The sequence below is a fragment of the Pelodiscus sinensis genome, chromosome 7 (assembly GCF_049634645.1).
Source record: "Pelodiscus sinensis isolate JC-2024 chromosome 7, ASM4963464v1, whole genome shotgun sequence".
NCBI classification, from domain to species: domain Eukaryota; kingdom Metazoa; phylum Chordata; order Testudines; family Trionychidae; genus Pelodiscus; species Pelodiscus sinensis.
This window is the reverse complement of record NC_134717.1, coordinates 34,308,844-34,336,402: the sequence shown is the minus strand read 5'-3', so window position 1 is coordinate 34,336,402 and position 27,559 is coordinate 34,308,844. Positions and strand designations below refer to the sequence as shown.

General features: G+C 42.6%; 1 protein-coding gene across 3 annotated transcripts in view; it reads right to left on the bottom strand.

The window, feature by feature from the left end:
• Positions 1-26,708, bottom strand: part of SLC4A10 (solute carrier family 4 member 10) — a 308,999-nt gene extending 282,291 nt beyond the window's left edge. For 2 of the 3 annotated variants that reach the window (XM_014569435.3, XM_075933501.1), the window contains exon 1: positions 26,501-26,707. In XM_014569435.3, the coding sequence (XP_014424921.1) occupies positions 26,501-26,548 (48 nt within the window). In that variant the 5' untranslated portion in view covers positions 26,549-26,707. Of the gene's footprint in view, positions 1-26,500 lie in introns of all 3 variants that reach the window. The other variant, XM_075933502.1, reaches the window with a different exon arrangement.
• Positions 26,709-27,559: the final 851 nt, after the last annotated feature.

Below are 27,559 nucleotides of genomic sequence, written 5' to 3'. Positions count from 1 at the left end.
TTTTAACACTAGACTTGAAAGAGAAACCTCTGAACTATCATTCATGCTTAAATTTGACACTTTGCGCCGGGGTCTTAACAAAGATTCTAATTACCTTACCCATTACAAAGATAGCTTCCCCAATTATCACCTCTAATATCATTAGCTCACAGATATTTACCTCCCCTCCTCATCCTCCCTCTGTTCTGAAATTTGATTTGTTCTTTTTATATGTGTTCACTTTTTTTTGATTGTATCACTTTGATATATATGGTCATGCCTATTTTCTTCAACAATTTGATCTGAGGAAGTGGGTCTGGCCCACGAAAGCTCATCACCTAATAAACCATCTTGTTAGTCTTTAAAGTGCTACATAGTCCTGTTTTTTGTTCCAAAAAGACTAGTGATTTTTGCTGCTCAGCTGAAGCTCCAGAAAGTGCTGATCCTCCAACCTCTGAAAAGTAAGCTCCATTTAAGTGTTTCATGTTAAGCACCCATTAGCCACTGCACTTATTACGTAGTACATATTTATTGCTATGTTAACAAATACATATGTGCCAAAGAGATGTGCATAAAAATTGGATTCAGGTTTGAAGGAAGTTCCCTGAGGCTCAGGCCCTTGCGATATAGGTTCCCATTTGCATATACCCTCACTTATGTTGCAGTATGTTAGAGTCTGTGATGCCAAAAACCAAGCTAAAAATTATTTAACCCAACATTTTCTGGAGGGTGACAAAATGAAAATCTAACCAATAAAAATGTCTCTCTCGTTAGTACAAAATATTCTTTGATGTTTTGTTTTCCAACTTATGAGAAAAATGTTTAATAAAAAACTAAACCAGGGAAGTTATAAACAGAGCAAAATGAAGTAACAAAATGGCTCTAAATTACTAATAATTATAAGCTAGCGGTATTTTTGTCAAAAAAAACTTGTTTGTAGCAAAAAAATGATTTTTGCTATTCTACAGAGCACTTATCAACTGTCCTGTTGTTTGAGAACAGGTTTTTGAGCAACTAATGCCAGACTAAAAAGATTTGTTTTTTTCTCTTTTAATGGATATTAATGATAACATTTCTATATGCACAATTACTGCTGTAATCACAAAAGGAGAAATTTGAGGCCAACTGACTTCAATAGAGCTACCCCTGGATTACAGCATAACAATCTGTGGATTACAGTTTTTAAACTACCTTAATCATAATCCTCTCTCTTTAGACTAGAAATGTTTTTTTAATTTCATACACATAAAAAGTACTATGAGTAAATAATCAACTTGTTATTTGCCATGCCAAGAAATTATATTATTGTATTAAAAGCAAGAATTTAGAAATAAAAACAAACATATCCTTATAATACTTACCACTTCTCTTCCCCCTCAAGAAAAAGCTTTTGTGTTTTGACTCACAAACGGTATTTTTTCATTTATTACATTAACTTTTTTTTTTTTTACTGGTGAGCACATTATGTCATTATAGTTATCATGGTTCAAAAACTTCCATAACCATGCAGTGAAATAACAAGCTGGGGAGAGGGAGAAAGAGCATAATCCCCTGAGCATATGCCACCTGTACAGGAAAGAAAAAGATCATCTTGTTCACAAACAAAATTGTTTCACATCCAAATTCATAGTAAGGGGATTCCTATAACAAATGTATCCAAATGTTAATTAAAATTATCCCAAATGATGAGATATGGTCTGTTAAACAAGGGAAACCAAATGAAGGGAACAATTGTAGATTGGCATTTCAGATCTAGGATTGACGTGTAGTAGAGAATTGACATCAATTTCTTGAAACAATGGCCTATAAATTTTTTATCTTTTGGGGGATGGGGTAAGGAAGGAAATACTTCATCAAGAGATGCATTACTTTTATGTGGCATTGCAAAAGAAACACAGAAGTCCCTACAATCATGTGAATGTACTCTGAGTTCTACATGGGACTAACACACACAAGTCAAAAGCAGAAGACATCCAACTGTATTATTCTGTGACATTAGATCCAGCGGTGGCAGCAACTGATCTGAACTGGTGTCTGGAGGCAGTGATGAACTGGATGAGGTTGAATAAGCTGAAGCTGAATCTAGATAAGACTGAGGCTCCTGTGTATCAGGAAGGCATCTGTCTGGGAATGTGGTATGTTACCTGTTCTGGACAGGGTCACACTCCCCCTGAAAGAACAGATACGCAGCTTGGGAGTCCTCCTGGACCCTTTTTTAATATTTGAGAACCAGATTTCCTCTGTTGCTTTTGGGCGACTTCGGCTGATCCACCAGCTGCGACCCTTCCTGAGTAAGAATGATGTGGCTACAGTGATTCATGCTCTTGCCACATCCCAATTGGACCATTGAAATGTGATCTACATGGAGCTGCATTTGAAGAGTCTTTGGAAACTTCAACTGGTCCAGAATGTGGCTGCTCGAGTTGTAACTAACACTCATTATACAAAACACCTTATGCTGGTATTCCAGCAGCAGCACTGGCTTCCAGTATGTAGCCCTGGTTATGACCTATAAAGTCCTAAATGGGTTGGGACCAGAATATTTGAAGGACAATCTCCTCCCATATGAATCTGCCTAGGGATTGAAGTCAGCTGGGGAGGCTCTGCTCCATGTTCCTCCACTTGTGGAGATAAGGCTGACATCTATGGAGAGCAGGGCCTTTTTAGCCTTGGCTCCCAGGCTATGGAATTCTCTCCCCCGGGACATTCGCCTGGCACCAACACTGGTGGTGTTTTGGCACCTGAGTAAATCCACCCTTTTTACCCATGCTTTTGTGTTTGAGTTTGTGTGTCCCTCCTCTCAAGGTTTTATGCTCCCTTTGGGTCTTGTATCGTGTGTGCGTGTGTGTGTGTGTGTGTGTATTTAAAATTTTGTAAGCTGCCTCGAATATTTTAAATAGAGAGGCAGGGTAAAAATATTTTAAAATAAACAAATAGTTTTGGGGCATCCTGGAGGCTTGCTAAATGATTGCTCTGCTGCCTGTTTTGCAGTTGCCCTGCACCTTTCATCTCAGAATACTTGTCAGAGTGTTGCAATAATCTTGTGCTTGCTCCTAAACTGTCAGATCATATACCCTGTACACCACTTGCATCACTAAATGGCTCAAATAGAAATAGCGGCAACCCCAAGTTTTCAAAACTCATGAGTCAGGCCTCCCTCAAAATCATATGATTCTAAAAAATAAAATAGGAGTTTTTAACTATTCTTTTGATTTTTTGAGCCGTTAGGCTTTGTAATGTTTTCAGGTTTTCTCCACAACCACCAGGGGTATTTAATGTTTTTAAATGAAAGACAAGCATCTTTGGTTTCTCTTTTTCTCCTACCTCATCTTTCATTTTCCATTTGAAAGGGAAGGGAGCAAGGGGAGAAAAGAGGAAAAATGATAATAAAAAAAAATGTTTTACTTTTCAGTTTCATTGAAAACAATCTGGTTTTAAAAAAACTCACCCATTTTCACAAAAGCTTTCTGATTCTGAAAAAAAACTTTGTATTTAAAACTTCATTCACAAATTTCAACTAGCTCTATTTATTCCATGTTTTTGCATAGATCTAATTACTCTAGCATTGCCTACAGAAAGTGATGTTAATATGATCCCTGGTTATGAAGAAATCTATAGAGTTTTAAAAAACTAGAAAAATTCCATCTACTGAGATCCCATTCCGGCATTTCGATTAACTAGTGAGTACCCCTGCAGTCATGGACAGTCTTAGGAAAGTCAAAAGAACTCTGCCTTAGAAGATTTAGATGCAGACACAGGGCCCATCCATACCAACTCAGCCCCTGCAGCAGCACAGCATGCAAAAGCTTTTCGTATCTTTTGGGGTTTTGCAAATAGGGAGGTTGTCCCTTGTGCTGAGAGAGGCAACTGCCCATCGCCTTATATGGCTATCAAGCTAAATATTTCTCTTCCTACCCTAAAACCATGCTCTGGAGATTAGAAAGGGAAATCCTGCCACATACCATAGGAGAGTTATCACGTGCAAGAATAATACGAGTCCCCAATCACACTTTTGCAGATCTTCCTTCCCCATGGCAGGCACCTGTGATTGTTTTCCTTTTTGGTTAAACTTCCAGTGCTGCGACCAAGGGTGGGGAAGAATTTGGGGCAGGTGGACTACTTATCTGGTCTGTTGGTAGGCAAGATGGTGAACCCTAGCCCCAGCTGGTCACTCTCTTAGGATGCATCTACACAGCAGCATTATTTCAGAATAATGGCTATTAATCCAAAATTACAATGCAAGCATCTACACAGCAATTCCGTCCTTTTGAAACAAATTCAAAAAAATGGATGGCTTATTCCGACTTCTGTAAGCCTCATTCCACAAAGAATAATGCCTATTCCAAAATAGCTGTAGTGTGCTACTATTTCAAAATAGCTCCTCCCCGGGCCCATTCAAAGTAATTACTCCCCACTGCCTCCTGGGGCTCTAAATCGAGGTAGCACATCCACATTAAGGAAGCCTGCCTTGGACTAATTTTGAGGCTTCCCAGTAGTGTAAACGTGCTATTTCGAAATAAGTTATTTCAGAGTATTTCTTCCAGAATAGCTTATTTCAAAATAAGCATGCAGTATAGACATACCCTTAGGTGGTGTTTGCCCATAGTGGTCACTCTATGGTCACACTACAGTACTGCTGTCTTCTACACTCATTGCCCCCACTGGCCACTGTGAATATAATGTCCCTCCTCTCTGCTCCCTCCCTTTCCATGGAAAACAATCACATTCCTGGCACTTTCTGTTTTCCTGGCACAAACTCTAACCTTGTTTTAAGTTAGTACAAGAAGATGCATACTAAATTTGGTGGCCCTAGCTCTTACCATTTAAGCGGAGTTCTTAAACTCACAAACAGACAGACAAGAGTTTGGGAACAAACCTAGGTTCTAGTTGTAGTATCTTTTCTAGGCTTTTGTTAATTTTCATCTTACTCCCCTAACAAGCTTTCTAGATAAGTATACAATCAAGTAACCCTAGCCACTAGTCAGAAGTCTGGTTTTTTGGTCCCTCCTCTGAATTGAAGCTGACAAAACCAGAATCTCTATTAGGAGGGATGGGCAACCGTGAATAGTGGGTGGACCACATGAGTGGCCCTCTTCACATCAGTAGGCTGCAGCCCACCTCAATGGGCTGTTTCCCTTTCCCCATGCACCTCTCATGCACTGGGGCTCCAGAGCCCCAAATTTACCTGCTTCTCTGCCTCCTTCTTCCTCCCTCTCTCCCACCACTCTCAGAGTATGTGAATCACCTGATTCACGCTCCCTCTCCGATCCTCCCCCATTCCTCCAAAGCTGGAATGTCACAAACAGCTGATTTGTGCCATTCCAGCTCTGGGAGGAAGGGGAAGGAGTGGGGACAAAGCACGTGAGGCAATTCACAGCTCCTCCAAAAGTACTGGGAGGGAGGGAAGAGGCATAGGAAGTGCACAACTCAAGTGTCCTAGTGCACGAGAAGTGCATGGAGGGAACAGACAGCTGGGGGGATTCACAGGCTGCAGGTGTCCACCACAGCCATATAGTGAATTTATGACTATTTTTAAGTTATATTTTGGCTTTGATTGTTTGCGATGAAAAACAAACATATTTAGCCTTGCTTATTTGCCAAATGCTTTGGCACAATAGGAATACGGAGCACATACTGTATTGTGATTATGTTATATCGCCAGAAAAAATATTTGAAAATGTTTTCCATCAGAGCTTAGTTTTACAGACAATTTTTAGGTCACCATTGCTCAGTTGCTGCCAGACTTGTTTTCAAGACAGAGGAAGGTGTATTTAGAACTGCCTGTTATTAAGATTGCCTGACATTTCCTAGATAAGAAGTTTTAGCAGTGTGGACTGACATTTTCCATGCTGGGTACCTGCCGTAGATTGAATTTTATTTATTATTTTTTTAGCTAGAATGATTCAGTCATTTGTAAGAACAAAAGTAGAGAAAAAATTGTTGTTTTACCCTTTAAAAAAAACCTGGTGAACTTTTGAGATATTCTAGCACCTCCATGTTATTGGGGCAAGGACCTGAGGTTTGTCAAGAGACGGTGTTTGTGATAGTGGATGTACCTAAGGGATATGAAGTTAATAGAAGCTGAGATTTGACCATATTAATTGCTATATAACCCTGCAATATAACAATGCATTCTCTGAAAGAGTCAGCTCTTTGGTGTGTCATATCCAAAAATAGTGACAGACCTTTACATTAATTTCTGTGCCTCTATTCCCGATCTATAAAATGGGGAGAGTAATAGCTTTTCATTTCACAGGGGTATTGCAAAAACAAAAGATGAGCACTTAGATGAGCACAGAAAAGCCCATCAGGAAATTAATAATACTATCTTCAGAGCAAGATTTGAATAGTGTGTATTAAATAATGTTTGTGGCCACACATTCAGAAATGAGAGGGGAAACCAAAAACACTGTACTAGCTTCTAATTAAATGAACATTGACCATCCTGTACACTGAATGAGCCAGGGGTCATATGAGAAAAAACAGGTGTGATCATGTAAAATTGTATCATTAGGCTCATGCACAAGGGGAAGATGAATTAAGGTTGCACAGCAATCCTTAATGCTAGCATTTCCTAACTTTTCAGTGCTTGACTGCAACCTTAAGAATTTCTTATCATTGCTTGCGTGTACAATACCAACATACCAGTATTTTCTATGGCAGTGTTTCTCAAAGTGTTCTGTGGGTCCCCTTTGGGAAAGCCACTAGCAGGTCCACATGACTTTGTTTACCTAGAGCGTCTGCCGCTTCCCATCGCTCCCCTTAGCTGGAAATGGCAAGCTGGAGCTAATGGGAGCCACAAGACTCCAGGGCTATAGACCCTTTAGATAAACAAAGCGACTTTCCCACAGCAGACCCACAGAACACTTTGAGAAACGCTGTTCTATGGCTTCAAGTACAATTTGTATACATAGCAGTCAGCTGTTTTGGCCACTGGAGAATAAATTCAAGTCTTATTCTACATAGTAGTAATGAGGAGTCAGGTATTCAAGACCATGAAGATCTACAGGGCGAAGTTATGGCCACACACTTACAGAAAACCTCTTTTTATAGTATTGGCAAGGGCCTGAGGGGAGGACTCACCACTTTCTAGTACAACTAGAGTGCAAATTAATCCATACTAGATTTATTTAGATATTTTCCTCTGAAAAATGTCAGTAGTGTCTTAACTGATAGAATACAGCTACTTTTAATGACTTCATATGAACATATTTTAAGACAAAAATAAATGACTCATTGGTTTACACGTCCTTTTACAGCTCCTTTTCGCATCTAATTCTAGACAGCTACGTCTATACTGTGCTCTCTTGCACAAGAAAATATGCAAATGAGGTGAAGCAGTGAATGTTGCTGCACCTCATTTGCATACTTAATGAGCTGCCATTTTTGCACAAGGAGCTTTTGTGCAAAAAGGAGACATCTACACGGCTCTTTTTTGCACAAAAACCCCCTCTTGCGCAAGATCCATTCTGCCTGAAAAAAAGTAGCAGACCGGCTCTTGCGCGAGGGGGGCGGTTTGCGAAAAAGGAGCCATGTAGATGGCTCCTTTTTGCACAAAAGCCCCCTGTGCAAAAATGGCGGCTCATTACATATGCAAATGAGGCAACGCAATATTCACTGCTTCACCTCATTTGCATATTTTCTTGTGCAAGAGAGCACAGCATAGACATAGCCCAAGTGTGGTAATGGTGCAATAAAACAAATGGACACAATCAAGTCTTTTGATGTAATGGGGAACACTAGGATAAAAGAGGTGTAAAATAAGAAGTACCTTAATTATATATCCAAAGGCAGAATCAAACCTCTGGAGCCTAGGCCATAAGTCTTTACCACATGAGTTAAAAGCCAGTTCATACATATATAGTTAGTCAAGTTCTGTGCCTAAGCCATTTGACAGTTTCCTCAAATATATAGGAAAAGTTACTTTAAAAAAAATCTTCACTATGTTTACTGGGTGCTCATGTTTCAAAAAGCATCTACAGCAGTAATAATGTGGATTATACTCTGTGGGTGTGTCTAGACTACAGGGTTTTGTCGACAAAAGTGGACTTTTGTCGACAAAACGAAACCTACGTCTACACTATCGCTGAGTTCTGTCGACATAACGTCGACAGAACTCAGCAGTTTTGTCAACGCTGGTAAACCTCATTTTACGAGGAATAACACCTTTTGTCGACAGAGTTCTGTCGACAGAAGGCGTTATTGCATCTAAACTGTCCTTTGCGTCTACACTGCCATGTTGACAAAGCAGCTTGCTTTGTCGACAGAACTGAATGTAGTCTAGACGCTCTTTGTCGACAGAAGCTTTGTCAACAGTATCTGTTGACAAAACTTCTGTCGACAAAAGCCTGTAGTCTAGATGTACCCTGTGTTATTGTGAAAGACTGTAAGAATATGGGACATATTAGGAATATGATACATCAGTTTGACAACACCGGTAATCTACGAGTACAGAATCCCTTGTTGTGTCACTGCTGGTACTTTGGGATTTATCTGAGTGTACATACAAAGCACCAGTTGGAAATATTTATACATTTAGCATAGATCAGTTTTGTAAACTCCAGGCTAAAGAAGGGAAGAGATGTTCAATACAAGAAAGCAGATAACACTGGTGCATAGTAACTTTGAGATCTTCATAAATTCTTCAAGGCTGACTCTATATGTAGATACCCATTTTCTGCATGGACATTTTCTGTGTGGACAAAGGGCATACATTTCTCTGTTCATTTCCATATACCCATGACTATCTATCTGGTGCCATATAGCAGTACCCTTCTCTTGCCATACATAGGCTGACTGACTGGCCTACAAGTAAGCTTTACCTAACTTCAGTCCTCCCTTGAAAAGAAGTGCTACAGTACTGCAGCTAGATTTTTCATCTTTTGCTACCATAAGAACCGGTGAGAATTTTCACAGGACATTTCAAACAGCATGAAGTGATTTAAATCCAGACTAGAAGCATTTATATTACAAATTTTCTTCTAAAATTGCACCAATTTTCCAGTTACACTGTTGCAATGTAAAAAAGGGACTGTTTTAATTAAATCCCTGTAAAAATTATTTACATCAATGATTTAAAAAAATTGGGCTATTTAAATCAAGATGCCAACTTTAGCCATATCAGCTGTATCAGTTTTAACTGAACTATTTTTTGCTTAATGCTATGCACATGCATATGTGTTTGCAAGATGAGAGCTTATGCTTTATTTTTATTCAAAATGTTTATAAATTCAAAGCAGAATAAAATTTAACACTGTAAAAGTAACTTCAGTGTTAATATTAAGTTGTTTAAAGTGTCAACACTAAAACAGTTTAAAATTAGAAATTCTTTCTCTAGAGTCTCACTTATTAACACATTGATATGAATATCATAATACAACATTTTACACAGTTATAATCAGTGACAAAAAATCATAGGTAATTAACTTGTGAGAGTCCCAAACTCAAAGGTATTTTCCTGCCCATCAAAATTAAAGTGCTCAAAAAGGAAAAACAGCTTTGAGGCCCAGTTTGCCAGTACATTCTATTCTTTGATAGAATAGCACCAGCACCAGCATAAGAAACCCTAACAATTGAGACACCACTCTCATCGTTATTTTTTCCAAAGTGATTACCTGATGTTTCCACCACTAAGAAGCTATGACAGCTTCATCTGAGAGATACAGGAAAGGAGGAGACTTGGCTTGCAATTAATTGCTATTGACCAAAGACCATTTCCGAAACTCTTCTAAATAACCAAAAGGAAGGTTATGTCTACACTACAAAAAAAAGGCATGTTCTTAACCTCTTGGCTAAAATGTCAGTGAAGACACACTAATTAAACATTTAACTCTGATTAGCAGAGCAAGTTCAACCCTGGCTCACCCTATTGATTTGAGTTTGAGCTACTAATCTAAGTTAACCTGAGCTAAGAACACACATTTCATCTGCAGCACAAAACATACCTTATGTTGTGATTCCTCTGTTGTGAGGCATGAAACCTGGCATATGTGGGGGAGTGATCCTACATCCAAAAAATGACATGACATTAAGCTTTATCAGGGGCACCAACAGTCTCCGCAGGCCTGTGGGAAAGGTTGGGGAGGGGGTGACCACATGCTCGCAGAAGGGGCAAAGTTTGGACAGAAGGGGTGGGGCTGGGGACAGGCAACCCTCCATGCCACTTAGAACAGAGCACCCTTCCCTTCCAGCCTTCAGAGCCACATGAAACAAGTCACTCAGCACGTCTGTAGCAATTAAAGGGCCCAGGGCTTTGGCCACTGTCACAGTAGCAGCACTCAGGAGCCCCAATGCTTTAAATTGCCAGGTACCAGAGCAACCACCCTTTTCCTGTCCTTTTGGCAGGCCTGAGCCTGATCATAATGGATCACTTCTTGCCAGATTCCAATAACAAATTAGTAAAGACTTTTTTCAATCTTCTTCCATCCTTCAACAGCGGGAGCCATTGAACATGACTTCCTGAGTAGAAGATTCAAAGTCACCGTAACTGGCTCCAGTATTGTTCTCCTTCACCTCTTAGGATAGCACAGGAGGCAATGGGCTTAAATTGCAGTTTAGATTCATTATGAGAAAAATCTTCCTGTCAGCGTGGTTAATCACTGGAATAATTGACCAGAAAAGTTGTGGAATCTCTATCGTTGAGATTTTTAAGAGCAAGATCCCTGTCAGGAAAGGTCTAAATCAGGGATCAGCAACTTATGGCACGCATGTGAGCCCATTTTCAGTGGTATGTGGAGCCCATGGAGGAAACCCACACAGCCATGAGGATTGGAGCACCAGCTCTGGCTTCCGGGCGCATGGGAAGGTGGGAAGTGAAGAAAGCCCCAACTCACGTCTTCTCCCGGTGTCCCCGAGAGCCGCCCTGGCTCCAGACCCACCTCCACCAGGCAGCACAGGGACCCCACCCAGAGCCAGGACAGCTCCCCTCCCCCCCCCCCCCGTGTGATTGAGGCCCCACCCAGACATGCATGCTGCCGCTGCTCTGCCTGCCCCCACCTGCACCGGCATGGGGGCAGGGGGGAAAGAAGCAATATGGTGGGGGAGACCACCTCCGGTTCCACGGAAAGCTGCCATGGCTCTCTGTCAGCTTCCACTGGGCAACACAAGGATCCCACACAGGGCCATTGGATTGAGGTCCCGCTCTGCATTCACGCCACTGCTGCTCCACTCAGCCCAGCCCCACTGGCATGTGGTGACCCACAGATTGGGGGGGTGGGAACAGGCTGCTCTGCCCCCAGGGCCTGGCTGGGACCATCCTTGAGCAGCCACCAACACACGAGCTGGGCAGGGGGGATCTGGGGTGTCAAGGGCTGCAGGGTGATGAGGCAGTGGCGGGGCTTGGTGAGAAGAAAGCAGTGGGGTGGAGGAGTCCAAGTCTGGTGCCCCAGAAAGCCACCCCAGCTTCCCACCCACTTCCACCAAGGCTGCACAGGGACCTCACACAGAGCTGCCTCTCCCCCCCCCCCCCCCCTTCACCCCTCTCCCGGCCATGGGAGGGGTGAGATAGCAGGGCCCTGGGACAGGGGAAGTAGGGGCCAGGGTGAGGAGGTAATGAAGGAATTGGAGAGTGGGGTATGATGGGGTCAGGCTCAGAGGGTTGTGAGGGTTTTGGAGTCTTCTTTTGCTTCTCACTTGTGTGGTCCCCAACTGATAGTTCCCCACCCCTGCCATAAATAAAGAAAACATTAAAACCTTGTAAGGTGGACATAAATTAATATTTTACTTCAAGTGAAGTTTGATAAATTAACATGAGAAAGTTAAATGCTTAATCTGTTTAATCATTTAAATTAAACCATTCTTCCTAGCTGCAGCATCAGCAAAATGGCTCAGGAGTAATTATGTAATTAACAGTGAGTTTCCATTAGCAACTGGTGGTCCACAGAAAGGTTTGCATTGAGCCAGGTGGTCCATGGACCAAAACATTTGAGAACCACTGCGCTAGAGGGTAAGTGCTGCCCGGGCTGCGGCTCCAGGCCTTGAGAACAGCGACAGGGGAGAGGAAAATGCATGGGGGGGGGGGGTCCACCTTCCCCAAAGCTGCGCTGGCCCCTAGGTCTTTGGCAGAAAGGTGACAGTTCCATGGACCGGACCCCCCATGGGACCCCACCCCCAGCAGGGCTAGACACCCAGGGGTCACCCACCTGCCCTCACCTTGCCCATTTCTCTGAACCCCTCACCATGAGCCACCCTAACCCCAACCTGTGTTGGCAATCCACCATCTTGCCCCCATGCAAGATTGGAGCCAGCATCAGCTTCCTGCGGGGAAAAGCCCTGAGGCTCCATGCTGCACTCAACTTCTCCTTCTCACAGGAAAAGCCAGAGCAGAGACCAGGGCAGGAAACCATGCTGGGCGTGTGGTGGAGAAAACCCCTCCCACTCTCCCAAGAGAACATCACAGCCAAGGGCAGGAGGCTTAAATCTTGGCATGACACTTAGAAAGGTTGCCAAACCCTGTTCTAGATAATACCTACTACTGTCCTGAGTGCATGACCTCTCAAGGTCCCTTCCAGTCCTACATTTCTATGATTTTGAGCAATTCTTCAGCAAACCTCTTAAGATCGATATTTGTTACCTTCCAGCAGATTCAACTTCTTGTCTATACTATTCATCAGATATTCACTAATTTAGACCAATCCAAAACAAGCTTCCAAACAATCTGCAAAAAGTATTACACTTATTTCATGAGGCTTGACTTATGCACATTCATACTCCCATTTGTTGTTTCCAAATAATCACCACTTTGGGGTATGTCTACACAGAATTTTTATTTCGAGAGAAGGATGCAAATAGCACTGCGCATTTGCATACTTCTTCCGAGGGGAAGATTCGAAAGATTTCTCCTAAAATGAGGTTATAGAAGTCTTTTGAAATAGGGTTTTATTTTGAAATTCGGCTGCATGTAGACATGGGTAAATACCTGAAGAACATCTTCCAAAAAAAAAAAAAAAAAAACCCCGGAGGAAGTATGCAAATGCGCAAAGCTATTTGCATCCTTCTCCTGAACTAAAAATTATGTGTAGACATAGCTGTTGGATACAGTCCCCAATACTGCAACTGCAGCCATACAAGCAGATGGACCCCTGAGACACTGGAGCTCCATGAAAGTGTGGGGAGCTGCCTGTGTGTAGCACATTGCAGAACTGGCTCTGTAAGAAATATCGTATTATAGTCTTTCCTTCCTACATTTGTTAAGAATGGCTCTCATCACAAAACTTGTCACTTAGATCCCTCACACTCTTTGATTGTACTAGTAGGTAAATGCAGTAAAATATTTAGATGAATATAAACAACTGAAGGCACCAATGCTCATCACAAAAGTAGGCAACAATTCCTGTATCATACATGATTCATTGTACAAAGTATGCCATCCATATATACCCTACCCAGACACACAGTTTCTGAAAACCCAGACACTGAAAGTCCTAATAGAGATGTAGTCTTGTCAAAGTATTGTGAAAGTCTTCAGCTTCTGATATGTCAAGAAAGTGGTGTGGATCACAAAAACCAGCATGGATTTCTTGCTTATCAGTTGTGTGTGTAAGTTTACCCTATTATAACACAGTATGTTATAATGGGACTTGTGTTTTTTGGTATATATAAACATTTTAAATGGGCTTCTGAGAAGGAGAGACTCCATAAAATCTGAAATTCTACCAACAATTAGGAACTAAAGAAACAGGTGCAAAACATTTTTGTAATTTAAGACTATAAAATGGAAAGAAAGTAAGCAATCAACAAGTACCTCAAAATATTTAAATTAAAAATAACTTGATTTGAATAAAAATACTGGCTACAACTAAGTGAGGATATAGGAATTTTGCTACTGTCCCCCAACTAAAATACAGCATTGAGAATATGAGCTATGAGACGTAGTTTATCAGCTTGTTCACATTAAACTTGCTTCATGACTCAAATACTCATCTTCCTCCCACTCTAGTATAACCCCAACCCCTCCTCCTCAAATAGTTTCAATGGCCCCTTCTGTATCAAACTCAAATGCAATGTCCTGAAGTTCTTGGCATATATAGCTCTTGCCACACTTCAATGATGCCCTCGTATGTTCTTTAATCCCACTTTCTCCACAAACACCTCATGCTACATTACACTGCCAGAGGTATCCCAAAATAGCTGTTCTGCATCTTTTGAGCGCGCCCATTATTTTGAAATATAATGGGCTTACTATTCTGATGTCCCTGTAAACCTCATTCCATGGGAGAAAGGGACATTTCCGAACAGGGATTTATTTCTAAATAAATGCTGTGTAAACATCACCAAATTGCAAAATAAGCCATTCCAAAATAACATTGAAATAAGATATGCAGTTTCTGTAGCTCAAATTGCATGTCTTATTTTAACCTACGGTACTGTATAGAGAAACCCTCAAGTGCCTTCTCTCCTCCTTCCACTTTCAGCTTACTTCAAGCCCTATTTTATCCTGAGAATAGCTTTCCAGATGAAAGGGTGGAGTTATGCACCTGCCTGTTCTTTGTACAGTAAAACTCCGGTGGTCCGGCATCCAGTGGTCCGGTACGCCTGATGGTCCGGCACCAACTGCAACCTGGAAGTGCTCCGGCAGCTGCTTCAAGTTGTTAGAGTAATTGATTAACTGCGGCTGGATCCACAGCCGACACGCAGTTAATGTAACTTTCCTCTCTACTGCCGGGGGAGGAGGGGGGGCCCAGGGGAAGGTAGGGGTCAGTGGGAGAGGGGGAAGGACAGGAGGAGGGGGCGAGGGTGTGCCAAAGCAGCCGCATTCAGGACGTTCTGGTCAGTTACAGTCACTCCGGCTGGATCCACAGCCGACACGCAGTTAATGTAACTTTCCTCTCTACTGCGGGGCGGGGGGGCGGGGGGAACAGGTAGATCCACAGGTGACAGGCTGCTGCTGAAACTCACAAGAGATCATCTCCCCTCCCTGTCCCTGCTGCTTTTACCAGTAGACCGATAGTCCAGGATCAAAAGATCAAGTGAGTGAGCTTGCGCAAAAAAAACAGAGGCAGCAGTTGAACCCAATGAACCGGAAGGCATTGAGTCAGTCTGCCATTAGCATTGTGACCCACTGGAGAGTGCTGTTTTGACTTTTGAATATTTTTGCCCATCAGAGTGTACATAGTGATGGAGTCAAAAGTGAATGAAGGTGCTAGTAGTAGTGGTAAGAAAACTTTAAAAAGGAAGCATATAACCCTGACACTGAACCAGAAATTAAAAATTATAAAGATGCTAGAAAGAGGCATAAATCGGAACATTATCATGAGTAAATTTAACGTTGGATCTTCGACAATCTATGACAAAGAAACAGAAGGATAAATTGTGAGCATTTGTTGCTGAAAGTGAAGCACCTACTAAACGTACTGAGCTACGGCAAACTCTGAAAATGCCTAAGATGGCACAGTTGGATGTATCTTTAAGTGGTTTAGTGCAAAGCGTTCTGAAGGTAAGCCCATTACTGGGCCAGTGCTCATAGAAAAAGCAAAACAGTTTCACAGTCAAATGAATATTAGCGAATCATGTGTGTTTTCAGAAGGTTGGCTGCATAATTTTAAGGATCGGCATGGGATCCGTAAATTAGATATCAGTGGTGAGCAAGTCTGCCAATCATGTAGCCGCTGAGGAGTATAGTGCTATTTTTGAGCAGTTGGTAGAGGAACACAGGTTGTCACCTTGTCAAATGTACAATGCTGATGAAACTGGGCTCTTATGGCGTTGTTTGCCACACTCTACTCTAGTTGGCGGTGGTGAAAAGGCCGCTCATGGCTTCAAAATGAACAAAGACCGCATTAGAGTTCTGGTATGCGCAAATGCATCTGGCACGCATAAACTTAAGCTTCTTGTCATAGGGAAGTACAAAAAACCAAGGGCATTTAAAACTCTTACGAGTTTGCCAGTGATTTATGAGGCACAGGGGAATGCTTGGATGACGTCAGAAATCTTTAAGAACTGGTTTTTTAATCATTTTGTGCTCGCAGTTAAGGAGAATTTCAGAAAGGAGGGTCTACCGGAGGATAGTAAAGCTGTTCTTTTGCTTGATAACTGTCGAGCACATCCGCCTGCTTCAGAGCTTGTAAGTGGAAATATCTTCGCTACATATTTGCCACCAAACGTGACGTCTTTGATCCATCCGATGGATCAAGGTGTGATACAGAACTTTAAGTGTTTCTACAGGGGGACTTTTGTCCAAAAGTTAGTAAACTCAGACTGCTGTGTTTCTGAATTTCAATCTGATTTCAACCTTAAGGACGCTGTGTATGCGGATGCATTGGCTTGGAAAGACGTAAAAAAGGATACTGTACGAAAATGTTGGAGGAAACTTTGGCCTAGCATCATGTTTTGTGATGATTCTTCTGATGAAGAGGAATTTTGTGGATTTAATGTTAGGCCTAAGCACATTAGTAACATACAAGAAATAATTGAAAATGTCTCTGAGAAGAATGCCGTTGCAAACTCTCCGAAAATTACATTGAACAATGGCTTGCCATGGACAAAGATGAACCAGTTATAGAAATTTTGAGTGATGCTACGATCATTGAAAGTGTTTTGAATCCACAAAAACCTCAAGAAGAAGAAGAAGAGGAAGTGATGGAGAGAGCAAAATATACCTGGCGAGAGGCAACTGAATTTATTTCCAAATTTGTAGAATTTGCAGTCTTGCAGCCAATATAATGCAGCTGAAGTGATGAACCTTCATATTATTCTGAATAACTTTTATGCTAAGAAATCACAGTCCTCTAAGCAAGCTGATCTCAGGGATATGTTTGAAAGGGCACAGAAGACAGTCCAGCCTTTTTCTTCACCACCACCACCACCAGAGCCTACTGTTGTTGACACTTCCATAGAAGCAGAGGAGGATATTGAAGAGGGGGATGATAACAGGGATGAAGCAGCACTGGTTTCATCGGATGATGAGTAATTGTGCAGCATGGCAAAATAAAGTTACAGATTTAAGTTTCAGCGGTTTGTTAAAATTTGCATTTTTTAGTGTTTAAGTGAATAATTAACAGATTGTATATATATCAGCAGTGTATATATCCGCACCCACCCACCCCACCAACCCCTACCTTCCCCTGCCCCCCCCCCCCCCCGCCAGTAGAGAGGAATGTTACATTAACTGCGTGTCTGCTGTGGATCCAGCCGGAGTGACTGTAACTGACCAGAACGTCCTGAATGTGGCTGCTTTGGCACACTCTCGCCCCCTCCTCCTCGCCCTCCCCCTCTCCCACCGACCCCTACCTTCCCCTGCCCCCCCCCTCCCAGCAGTAGAGAGGAAAATTACATTAACCACGTGTCGGCTGTGGATCCAGCCGGAGTGACTGTAACTGACCAGAACGTCCTGAATGCAGCTGCCTGCCTGTCACCACCTCTCCTCTTCCACCGCTCGCAGGCTCTGCCTCCCAGCAGCAGGAGGGAGGGTTTGGCACACCCACGCCCCCTCCCCCGCTTCCCCTCCGACAAGACCCGCCCCTGCCAGAGTACCTCCTGATAGTCCGGCATTTCTGATAATCCGGCACCACCTGGGTCCCAAGGGTGCCGGATTATCGGAAGTCTACTGTACATCTTAGGCGTTAAATTACCTCTCTTCTTAACCATGACATTGGAGGGTGGTGGAAACATTATGAAGTGCTGTCTGTGTAACTGTAATTATTTCACTGTATAAGAAGATGCACTGAATTCCCAGTACCTTCTGGAAAAAAATATTTGTCTTTTTATTCAGACTTTATGGCCATGCGGTAACAGAAAGAGAGAAAATAGCTGAAGCAGTAATAAAATTCTAACATTGTCCTTATAATTGCATTTTTTAAACCTTGTAATCTTTTCTCTGTATACATGACAGAAAAATGTAACATTGTCTCTATAGTTTTCTATTGATATTTTAACCTTAGCTACATAAACTTGCCCAGATTCTGTGCAAATTGTTGCAATAATCCTAAATCCTGATCAAACGAACAGAGAATTAGAATGAATATAAAACACATTCTGTCACTTACGCTTCTGTTAAATAACACATTTCATTTTACATGTTGGCCCATTGGAAGTCCTACTCTGCATGAGTAAGAAAATGACAGAATTTGGCCTGACATGAACAATAGTTTCCCACTAGCTACACTGTTTTGGAAAAAAAAAATCACAATTTTAGTTCTCTCATTTCTCTCTCCCTAGAACAAAAAGTAATGTGATTTTGTAAATGCTTCCTAGAATTCCCTACTATGTGTACAGCACTAGCAAGAGTTCTGGATACACACAAAAGTGTGCATATATTTGGAAAGTGAATGCACTAAGATTATGAATATTTTGTTTAATGTTCAACTGCCTTGGATCCCTGATCCTAAAAGAACATCCATACAGGCAGCCCCCAACCCTAGAGTAGAGCCCCACCGTGCTGATCCACTAACAGGACTGGAGCCTAAATATCTTTGACCTTTCTAGATTTCATAAATACCAGTGTTCAACCCAATAAAAAACATAACCAAAAAGCATATTAATTGTGTGACTATCCATTGCTAAATTCTATTATGGAGCAACTTCCTGCATTTTGGTCTGTCTATGGACATATATTAAGTCTTTTTTCCAGAATTGGTGGAAAAAGCACTTCAAAAAGTGAGGTTAAGCGTACTCTGAATTACAGTAAAGTCTAATTTTTTTTTTAAAACCCCTATCCTTCAAAACCAGGGGTGGGCAAGGTAACATCTGTGGGTTGGATCCGGCCTGTAAAGCTAGTTGATCTGGCTTGCATCTGCCCTGCTGCTCCTCTGTTCCCAGGCCCATCGAGACCTGGTGACAGGGAAGCACACAAAGTCTCCTCTCCCCACCAGCGGAGAGGCACAGGGCACCAGAGGGAACCACCAGGTATTCAAAATAGCTGATGGTTCCCTCTGGGCACTGTACACCTCTGGCAGGGCAGGGGGCAAGAGACTTTGCGTGCTCCTATGCCCACAGGCCCTAATTAACCTGGGGGTGGGGAGAGTGCACAAAGTCTCTTTCCACTGCCAGTGGTGTGCGGAACCCAGAGGGAACAGCTGACAGTTCTTTCTAGGAGCTATGCACTCCTAGCAGGCAGCGGCAGATATAGGGCAGGGCAAATGGGGCGGCTGCCCCGGGCCCCGCGCTTAAAAAAGCCCCGCGCATGCGCCGTGGCACCACCACGCATGCACATGGCATCACGGCGCATGCACCGTGGCAAAGGGGGGGGCCCCGCGGAGTTATGCTGCCCGGGGCCCCGCAAAAAAGTCATCTGCCCCTGCTAGCAGGGTGTGGGCACAGGGCAAAGACTTCACACACTCCCCCACCCCAGGCCAATCAGGGTCTGAGAGTGGGGGAGCATGCAAAATCTCCTGGCCCTGCCCCTTCTTCCCAAGGCTCCACCCCTTCCAGGGCAGCCCACAACCACTTCTGAACTGTATGAAGTGCCCCCCCCCTTCATAAATTATTGCCCACCCTATTCAAAACTATGGGCAAATTCTTCCACTTAGGTCAAAAAGATTGCATAAAGTTTTTGCCCCGTTCATCCTCAAGGAAGAGAAGGAGAATGTAAGCTGAAGCCTTCCTTGCCAAAGCATTGGCCCTAAAAAGGAAGATGATCAAAGTCTAATGTTAGACTGAAAAAGTCAATTTATTATCAGCTATAATGATGTTACTGACACCACTGCCGTTAGAGAACACACAAAAAAACCAACATGCCATGCAATCATTCACGGGGGGAAAAGTATTTTATAACACAATGGATTATCTTATAACACAACAGAAAGACATTTATTCCTGAATAATTTTAGAACATGTCTTGATATAAACAGAGTGCTTTTGGGGAAGCCGGTTGCAACATCATGGATAGGCAAAGATCCCACTAAGACAGGCAAAGTAACAGCATTCAGCTTATTGAGAACCTGCCCAAGACATTCACAAAGACAATCTGCAAACTATCTTTTCACTATTTTTATACACACACTGACTTCACAGAAATCTTTTAATTAGCCACAACTTTTTCAAATAATTTTAAAATAGTCCTACTAAAACAAAGTTTTAAAATATTGATGAGGGATAGTAAACAGAGGTTAACATACAAAAATCAATATGTAATATGATAAGAATATGTAGAACTAAGAATGGTCACAGTGGGTGAGACCAATGGTCCATCAAGCCCTGCATCCTGTTTTCTAACAATGGCAAATGCCAGATCCTTCAATGAGAATAAACAGAACAGGCCAATTGTCAAGCGACCCATACCCTGTCATCCATTTGCAACATCTGGCAATTGGAAGCTTATGAACACACATGTCATTACATCCCTGAAGATCTTGGATAATTGATGGACCTATCCTCTAAGGGTACATCTACACAGCAGGGCTAAAGTTGAATTAAGCTAAACAATTTCAGTTATGTCAATTGTGTAGCATAAGTTGAAATAGCTTAATTTTCTTTTTGGCGCTGTCTACACAGCAGGAACTCAAAGAACAGTCTTCAATTAACTTCCCTTACTCCTTGTGAAATGAGGGTTACCATGAGTCAGAGCAAGAAATCCTCACCATTATTAGGAAATAAAGGTTTGTAGTGGAGTTGCACACTATGTTATTTCAAAATAATGTCAATTACTCCAAAATAATGCTGCTGTGTAGACATAGCGTAAGAGTTTATCTAATTCTTTTTTTTAACCCAGTTACACTTTTGGCCTTTGCAACATCCACTGGCAATGAGCTCCACGGTTCTCCAGATGGATTGAGCATTTTGTTAAGAAGTATTCTTTCTGTTTATTTTAAGCCTGCTGCCTCAATTTCATTGAGTGACTTGTAGTTCTTGTGAAGAGTAAACAACACTGCCTCATCCACAATCACCATACAGTTCATGATTTTATAGACCTCTACCATACCCCCTCCTTAATCATCTCTTTTAGTAGCTGAAAAGTCAACCTTCACTCTCTTCTTATATAGAAACTGTTCCATCCTTTCAATCATTCGTGTTGCCCTTCCTTCTACCTTTTCCATTGTTAATGCATCTTTTTAGAGATGGGATAACAAGAACTGCATATAGTATTTAAGGTGTGGGAGTATTGTGGATTTATATAATGGCACTAAGGTATTTATGGTTTTATTATCTGTTTCCTAATGGTTCCTAGCATTGTTAGCTTTTTTACTGCTGCTGCACATTGACCAGATGTATTCAGAGAACTGTCAGTGATGACAGGTATGAGGTAGATAGGATGAAATTTAATAAGGACAAATGCAAAGTACTCCCCTTAGGAAGGAACAATCAGTCTCACACATACAGAATGGGAAGTGACTGTCTAGGAAGGAGTACAGCAGAAAGGGACCTAAAGGTCATAGTGGACTACAAGCTAAATATGAATCAACAGTGTGACATTGTTGCAAGAAAAGCAAACATGATTCTGGGATGCATTAACAGGAGTGTTGTGAGCAAGACACGAGAAGTCATTCTTCTGCTCTACTCTGCACTGATTAGGCTTTAGTTGGAGTATTGTGACCAGTTCTGGACACCACATTTCATGAAAGATGTTGAGAAATTAGAGAAGGTCCAGAGAAAAGCAACAAAATTTATTAAAGGTTTAGAAAACATGATCTATGAGGGAAGACTGAAAAAATAGGGCTTGTTTAGTTTAGAAAAGAGAAGACAGAGGGGACATAATAGCAGTTTTCAAGTATCTACAAGGATGTTACCAGGAGGAAGGATGAAAATTTGTTCTCCTTGACCTCTGATGACAGAACAAGAAACAATGGGCTTAAATTACAGCAAGGGAGGTTTAGGTTGGACATTAAGAAAAACTTCCTAACTGTCAGGGAGCTTAAACACTGAAATAAATTGCCTAGGGAGATTATGGAATCTTTATTATTGGAGATATTTAAGAGCAGGTTAGACAGACATTTATCAGGGATGATCTAGACAGTGATTGGTCTTGCCTTGAAGGCAGTGGACTGAACTTGATGACCTCTCGAGGTCGCTTCCAGTTCTAGTATTTTATGATTCTATGAGTCCAAGATCTCTTTCTTGAGTGTTAACAGCTAATTTGCAGCTAATTGGGAATGTGTTTTTCCAACATGCATTAATTTCATCTGCTATTTTCTTGCCCAGTCACCTAATTTTGTGAGATCCTTTTATAACATTTTGGAATCTGCTTTGGACTTACCTGTCTTACGTAACTTTCTATCATTTGCAAATTTTGCTACCTCATTGTTTACTTGGTTTTCCACATTGTTTATGAATACATTGAACAGCATTGACCCCAGTTCAGATTCCTTTGGAACCTTATTATTTACCTCTCTCCATCCTGAAAATTGACCACTTATTCCTACCCTTTTTTTCCTATATGTTAACCTGTTACTGATCTATGAGAGGACCTTCCTTCTTATTCCATGGCTACTTACTTTACTTAAGAGTTTTAGCTTTAACTGACCTTGTTGGACAGTCCTATTATACTATATCAACTGGCTTACCTTTCTCCATGTGTTTGTGGACACTCTTAATTAATTCTAATGGGAATTCATGGCAGGGCATGATTTCCTTTTACAAAAGCCAGGTTCACTCTTTCCTCAAAATGTTGTTCAATTACGTGTCTGATAACTCTGGTTATTTACTCTGGTTTTAACCAATTTGTTGGGTCCTAAAGAAAGGCTATAACTGACATGATCACTTCTAAAGCTTATTTTTAAAACTGACATTACATTATCTATCCTCAAAAAATAACTGGATAAGTTAAAGGAGGATGGGCCCATCAGTGGCGATTAGCCAGCATGGACAGGGATGGTATATCTAGCCCCCATTTGCCAGAAGATGGGAATGAGCAACAGGAAATGTGGATCACTTGATGATTACCTGGTCTAGATTGCAAGAAGAAAATAGCGACTAGTGAAAGCAAGAGTGAGTTTGAAGGCAATGGATAAGATCTGGAAAAGTAAAGTGATTAGCTTAGGAACGAAGCTGAGCATTTTGAAAACGGTGTATTAGCAGCATGTTGTACTGATGTGAGACATGGGTCATAACGAAAGATTCAAAGAGAAGGATAATGGTATTCGAGAAGAGTTCTTATAGAAAGATCCTAAGAATAGGATGGATGCAGAAGGTCACCAACGAGGAATTATATAGGAAGATACAGCCGAAAGAGAACCTATTGAAGAAGATTATACAATGGAAATTACAGCCATTCAGACATATCTGCAGAATGAATGACGAGCGAAAAGTTAAGACCCTGGTATTCGGCATAATGAATGGTCTGAATAGGAGAGACAGACCCCACAGAGAATGGGTAGATGATACAGTAGATTAGTGCAGAGCTAGTCTACAGAAACTAAGTCACTCCGCACTGGACAGGGAAAGATGGAAGGAAATAGTGAGGGAGGCATCAGACACCAATGGGCATTGAGCCCGTGGTGGTGGTGATTGATGATGATGATGATGATGTTCTATTCATTCCCCTGGAGCATCTGGCATTGGCCACTGTCAGAAGATCCACACACTGGAGCTAGATGGACCTTTGGTATCCCTCAATACGGCCATTCTCCTGTTTGCCAGTTACCCCACGTGGAGGCTGATGTAAGTGGTAGGTTAAATTGTATAGTTGGTAGTTCTGCAGTTTCAAATTTGAGTTCTTTTGTAACTCTTGGGTGAATATTATTTGATCCTGGTCACTTATGATTGTTTAATTTATCAATTTGGTCAAAAAAAACTCCTATTTGACACCTTAATCAGAAACAGGTCCTCAGATTTGTCACCTAAAAACAAATGACTGGAATGTCAGAATCTCTCTCTTGCATCCTCTGCAGTGAAGACCAATGCAAAAAATTCATTTACTTCTCTGCAATGGCTTGGTCTTCAAGTACTCCGTTAGTAGCTCATTAATGGATCTCAAAGTCATCATTTTATTTCAAACTACAGAACTTAATTTTATTTACAAGTTTGATACCTACAACAGACATCTAAACAAAGATGCTGGCTACCTGGCCCACTGCATTCCACCTTCTAATGACATAAAAACAAACAAACAAAGGGGTTTTTACAGTGGGTACTAAGTGTTATCAGCTTCGTTTAACACGGGCATTCTAACTGACAATTTCTTTCCCCTTTTTTTTCCTTCTCTGCTCCCACCCGAATCCTTCTTTGTGTTATTTATTTGAAAACTGGATTCCTTAAACCTCATTCATCTGAAGAAGTTGGTTGTGCCCACAAAAGCTCATGATACCATCTACATTTTTTGTTAGTCTCTAAGGTGCTGCAAGACTATTCGTTGTTTTTAGCACATCAGTCATCCATTGGCCCCATGAATTGTTTGGTGGCTTCTTGCTTCTGATGTAATATTTTTTGCTCTTAGCTTTTGGGTCTTTTGCTAGTAGTTCTTCAAATTCTGTTTTAGCCTACCTAATTATACTTTTACACTTGACTTGCCAGAGTTCATGAACTTTTCTATTTTCCTCAGTATGATTTGAATTTCAGTTTTTAAAAAGATTTTGAGTTTGGGTTACTAACCCCACCCAAACTGCCTCTTCTACTCTATTTTTACCATAGTGGCAATTTTGTGGTCCTTTTTTATTTAGAATAGAACTTTATTTTGAATCTCTAATACCGTGATTTTTAAAAAAAGTTTCCATGCAGCTTGCAGGCTTTTCACTTTTATGACCATTCCATTTAATTTCTGTTTAACTAGCTTCCTCAGTTTGGAGTAATTCCTCCTTCTGAAGTTAAATGCTACTGTTGTGGGTTTCTTTGGTATTTTCTCTCCCAGAAAACATTACAATTTCTGAACACCATTAATGACTGTTTCTTGCAGCAACTAGTAATGGAACCTCCAAGGGAAGATGCAATTCTTGATTTAGTCCTAAGTGACACACAATATGGTCCAAGAGGTGAGTTTAGCTGAACCATTGTAATAGTGACCATAATATAATTAAATCTCTCTGCTACCCATCTTGAGGCAACATATACCAGTCAATGATGATGATAGTGGTAATCACTCATTTTTATTAAGTGTTCTATTTTTATAGCCTCTAATCTCTGAGTTTTTCACAGTCCTTGTAGGGTGGTCTGTAATATATTCCTGCTGCTATATTCTTATTATTCAAGTATGAAATTTCTATTAAGACATTAATTAACTTCAAATGTTTACTGTATTTGGCTCTGCGCTTTCTTTCACAGATAGTGTCACTCCCCTACCATCTTGACCTAATCTGTCATATATATATATATATATATGCACAGAACCATCAGATGACCCAACGGTTGTGATGGGCATTCTATGACTGTCATGTACAAAACTATGACAGTCTCTCACCAAATACTGAATCAGTGACTGCAGACTAGAGGTGAAAATTGGGAGACACAAAACATAGCCCAAAGCAATTAATGTGATACAGAGATGAGACTAACAAGTAATGTCTTCAATGTCTCTATGCCAATGTCTAAAACAGACAGAAGGCAACAAAAGGCAACAAAATCATCATAAGAGCTTTCTCATCCAAACAGCAATGTGAAAAACTGTGCCTGATCCTAGGAGAAAGGCGAGAGATGACAGAAATGCCATTGTCCTACATAGCAACCTGATCAGGAAGAGATACTGACAACAATTGACTGACCACCAGAGATGAAATTTTAAACAGTGTCCTGTGGTGTGTGGATGTTAGCCACCTCTGACAGAGCGCTGAATGGCCTCGCTACCTTTTAGGCTTTGACAGAATTGATACAATTCGTCGTGCTAACAGGGTCTCGTTGAAGTGATAATTGCGCATGTTAGAGAGCGCGCCTAGAAACAGACCCCGCGAGTGCGCATGACAGGGACCCCCGCGGACTGACCCGGTCTGACACGGAATCTGACAGACTGACCCTTTGTGCATGGGACAGCCACCAACCACCCGACCGCCTCTGCGTGCTGGCTGCAGCGGGGCCACCGCACACAGACCGGCCCTTCGGGTGTCAGTGTGTGACCCCCCCCGTCAGGCCAGCGGGCCGTGGGGACGTGCGTGCACACACATGCACTGTCTGTGAGGGCCCGCCTCGCCTCTGCCCCAATCCTGTGCGGGACACCAGTGACAGGGGCCCCCGCGGAGTGTCCCTCTGGGCCGGCTGGGGGGCTCGGGACCCCCAGAGAAACAGGGGGCGCGACAGAGACAGAGCCCAGCCAGCGAGCGAGCCCTTTCGGGGCTCTCCCGTAAGGAAACCCCTTCCCACGGCAGCGCCCCCCACCCGGGCTCGCAGCGAGAGGCGCTCCCGCCCCCAGCAACCGGGGCTCCTGAAACGCAGCTCCCGGGAGCCGAGAGGCGCAGAGCGAGCCCCGCGGCTGCTGCCAGCCCTAGAGCCAACCATCGCGGGTTTTCACTCCGTAAAACCACCCGCATTGTGACCCAACGCACATCCATATTGGGGGGGGGGGCAATGCCCCCTCCGCCTGCGGGCTCCGCAGCCCCCGCCGCTGGCCGGCCGCGAGGCGGGAGAGCCCTGGCCACAGAGGCGAGCGGGCAGGGACGCGTCCCTCGCATCCCCAGCCTGGCGGGGGCTGCGGCAGGCAACCGCCAGCCTGCAGCGAGCAGCCTCTTACCGTGGGGAGCAGCGGCTCCATTTGCGCTCCTTGGTCTTTAATCTCCATGTTCCGAGCTGCCTCGGGAACCGGCACCTTCCTCCGCAGTGTCCGCGGCGCGTTACATGCACGGCTCCGGCGGCGGCGCTGCTTAGTATTCGGAGCAGGTAGCTCTGAAGCAGGAGGCAACTGCACACCCCAACTCGCCACAGTCACATGGCTCCTGCTCACTCGTCAGGCTGCTGGCCAGATTGCAGGAAAAAGGTAAAAGCTGGATCCACCTGCAGGATCAGGCCAGATCCGGCCGATTTTTGTACCAGCCCTCCAGCTTCCCAGTGGGCACTTGACAACACAGAGCAAGTTGACCAGCCGCTATAGGACCAAGAAACCCAGACCACGGTGCAACAGCAACCACAAAAACCTGCCTCTGGCACCACAATGCTGCTGGATCCAGTAAAACTTTGGCCCCAGTCTGCTAATTCAGAGGCATTACTGAGCAGCAGATGTAGTCAGTAGATATCAGCACATCCTGGCACAACAGCAGTTCAAATACTTGGGTCAGACTCTGGATCCAGCTTGATCCAACCAAATGTTGGCCCTTGACCCACAAATTCCATTGGTTAAGTAGAGAACCAGTACAGTTGTTCCTACTCCAAGAAGAAAAACAAAGCCAAACCAAAGCATCCCGGTGCAACAGCACTGCATAAACACCAGGCATGATCCAGAAAAGGATCCTGCCAGATTTTGGCTGCAACAATCCTCTAAATTCTACAGATTTAAAGAGAACCAAAAAATATCTAGACCCTGATGAGCTCTACCATAACAGCACAGCAAAAACCCAGATCTAGCATCTGGACTGGATCCAACCAAACTTTGGCCATAAACCCAGAAACGGTATCATCAATAGAGAGAACAAGCTTCAGCTAGTACATCAAAATCATCTGGACCCCCACCACATCCTGATACCAGAACGGTGCAAAAACTCTAAATTGACACCTATATCTTTCTGGACTCAACTATTTTTTGCAGGCTTAATATCCAGTTTCACCATATAAATTTAGTACTTATACAGCTTCTCCT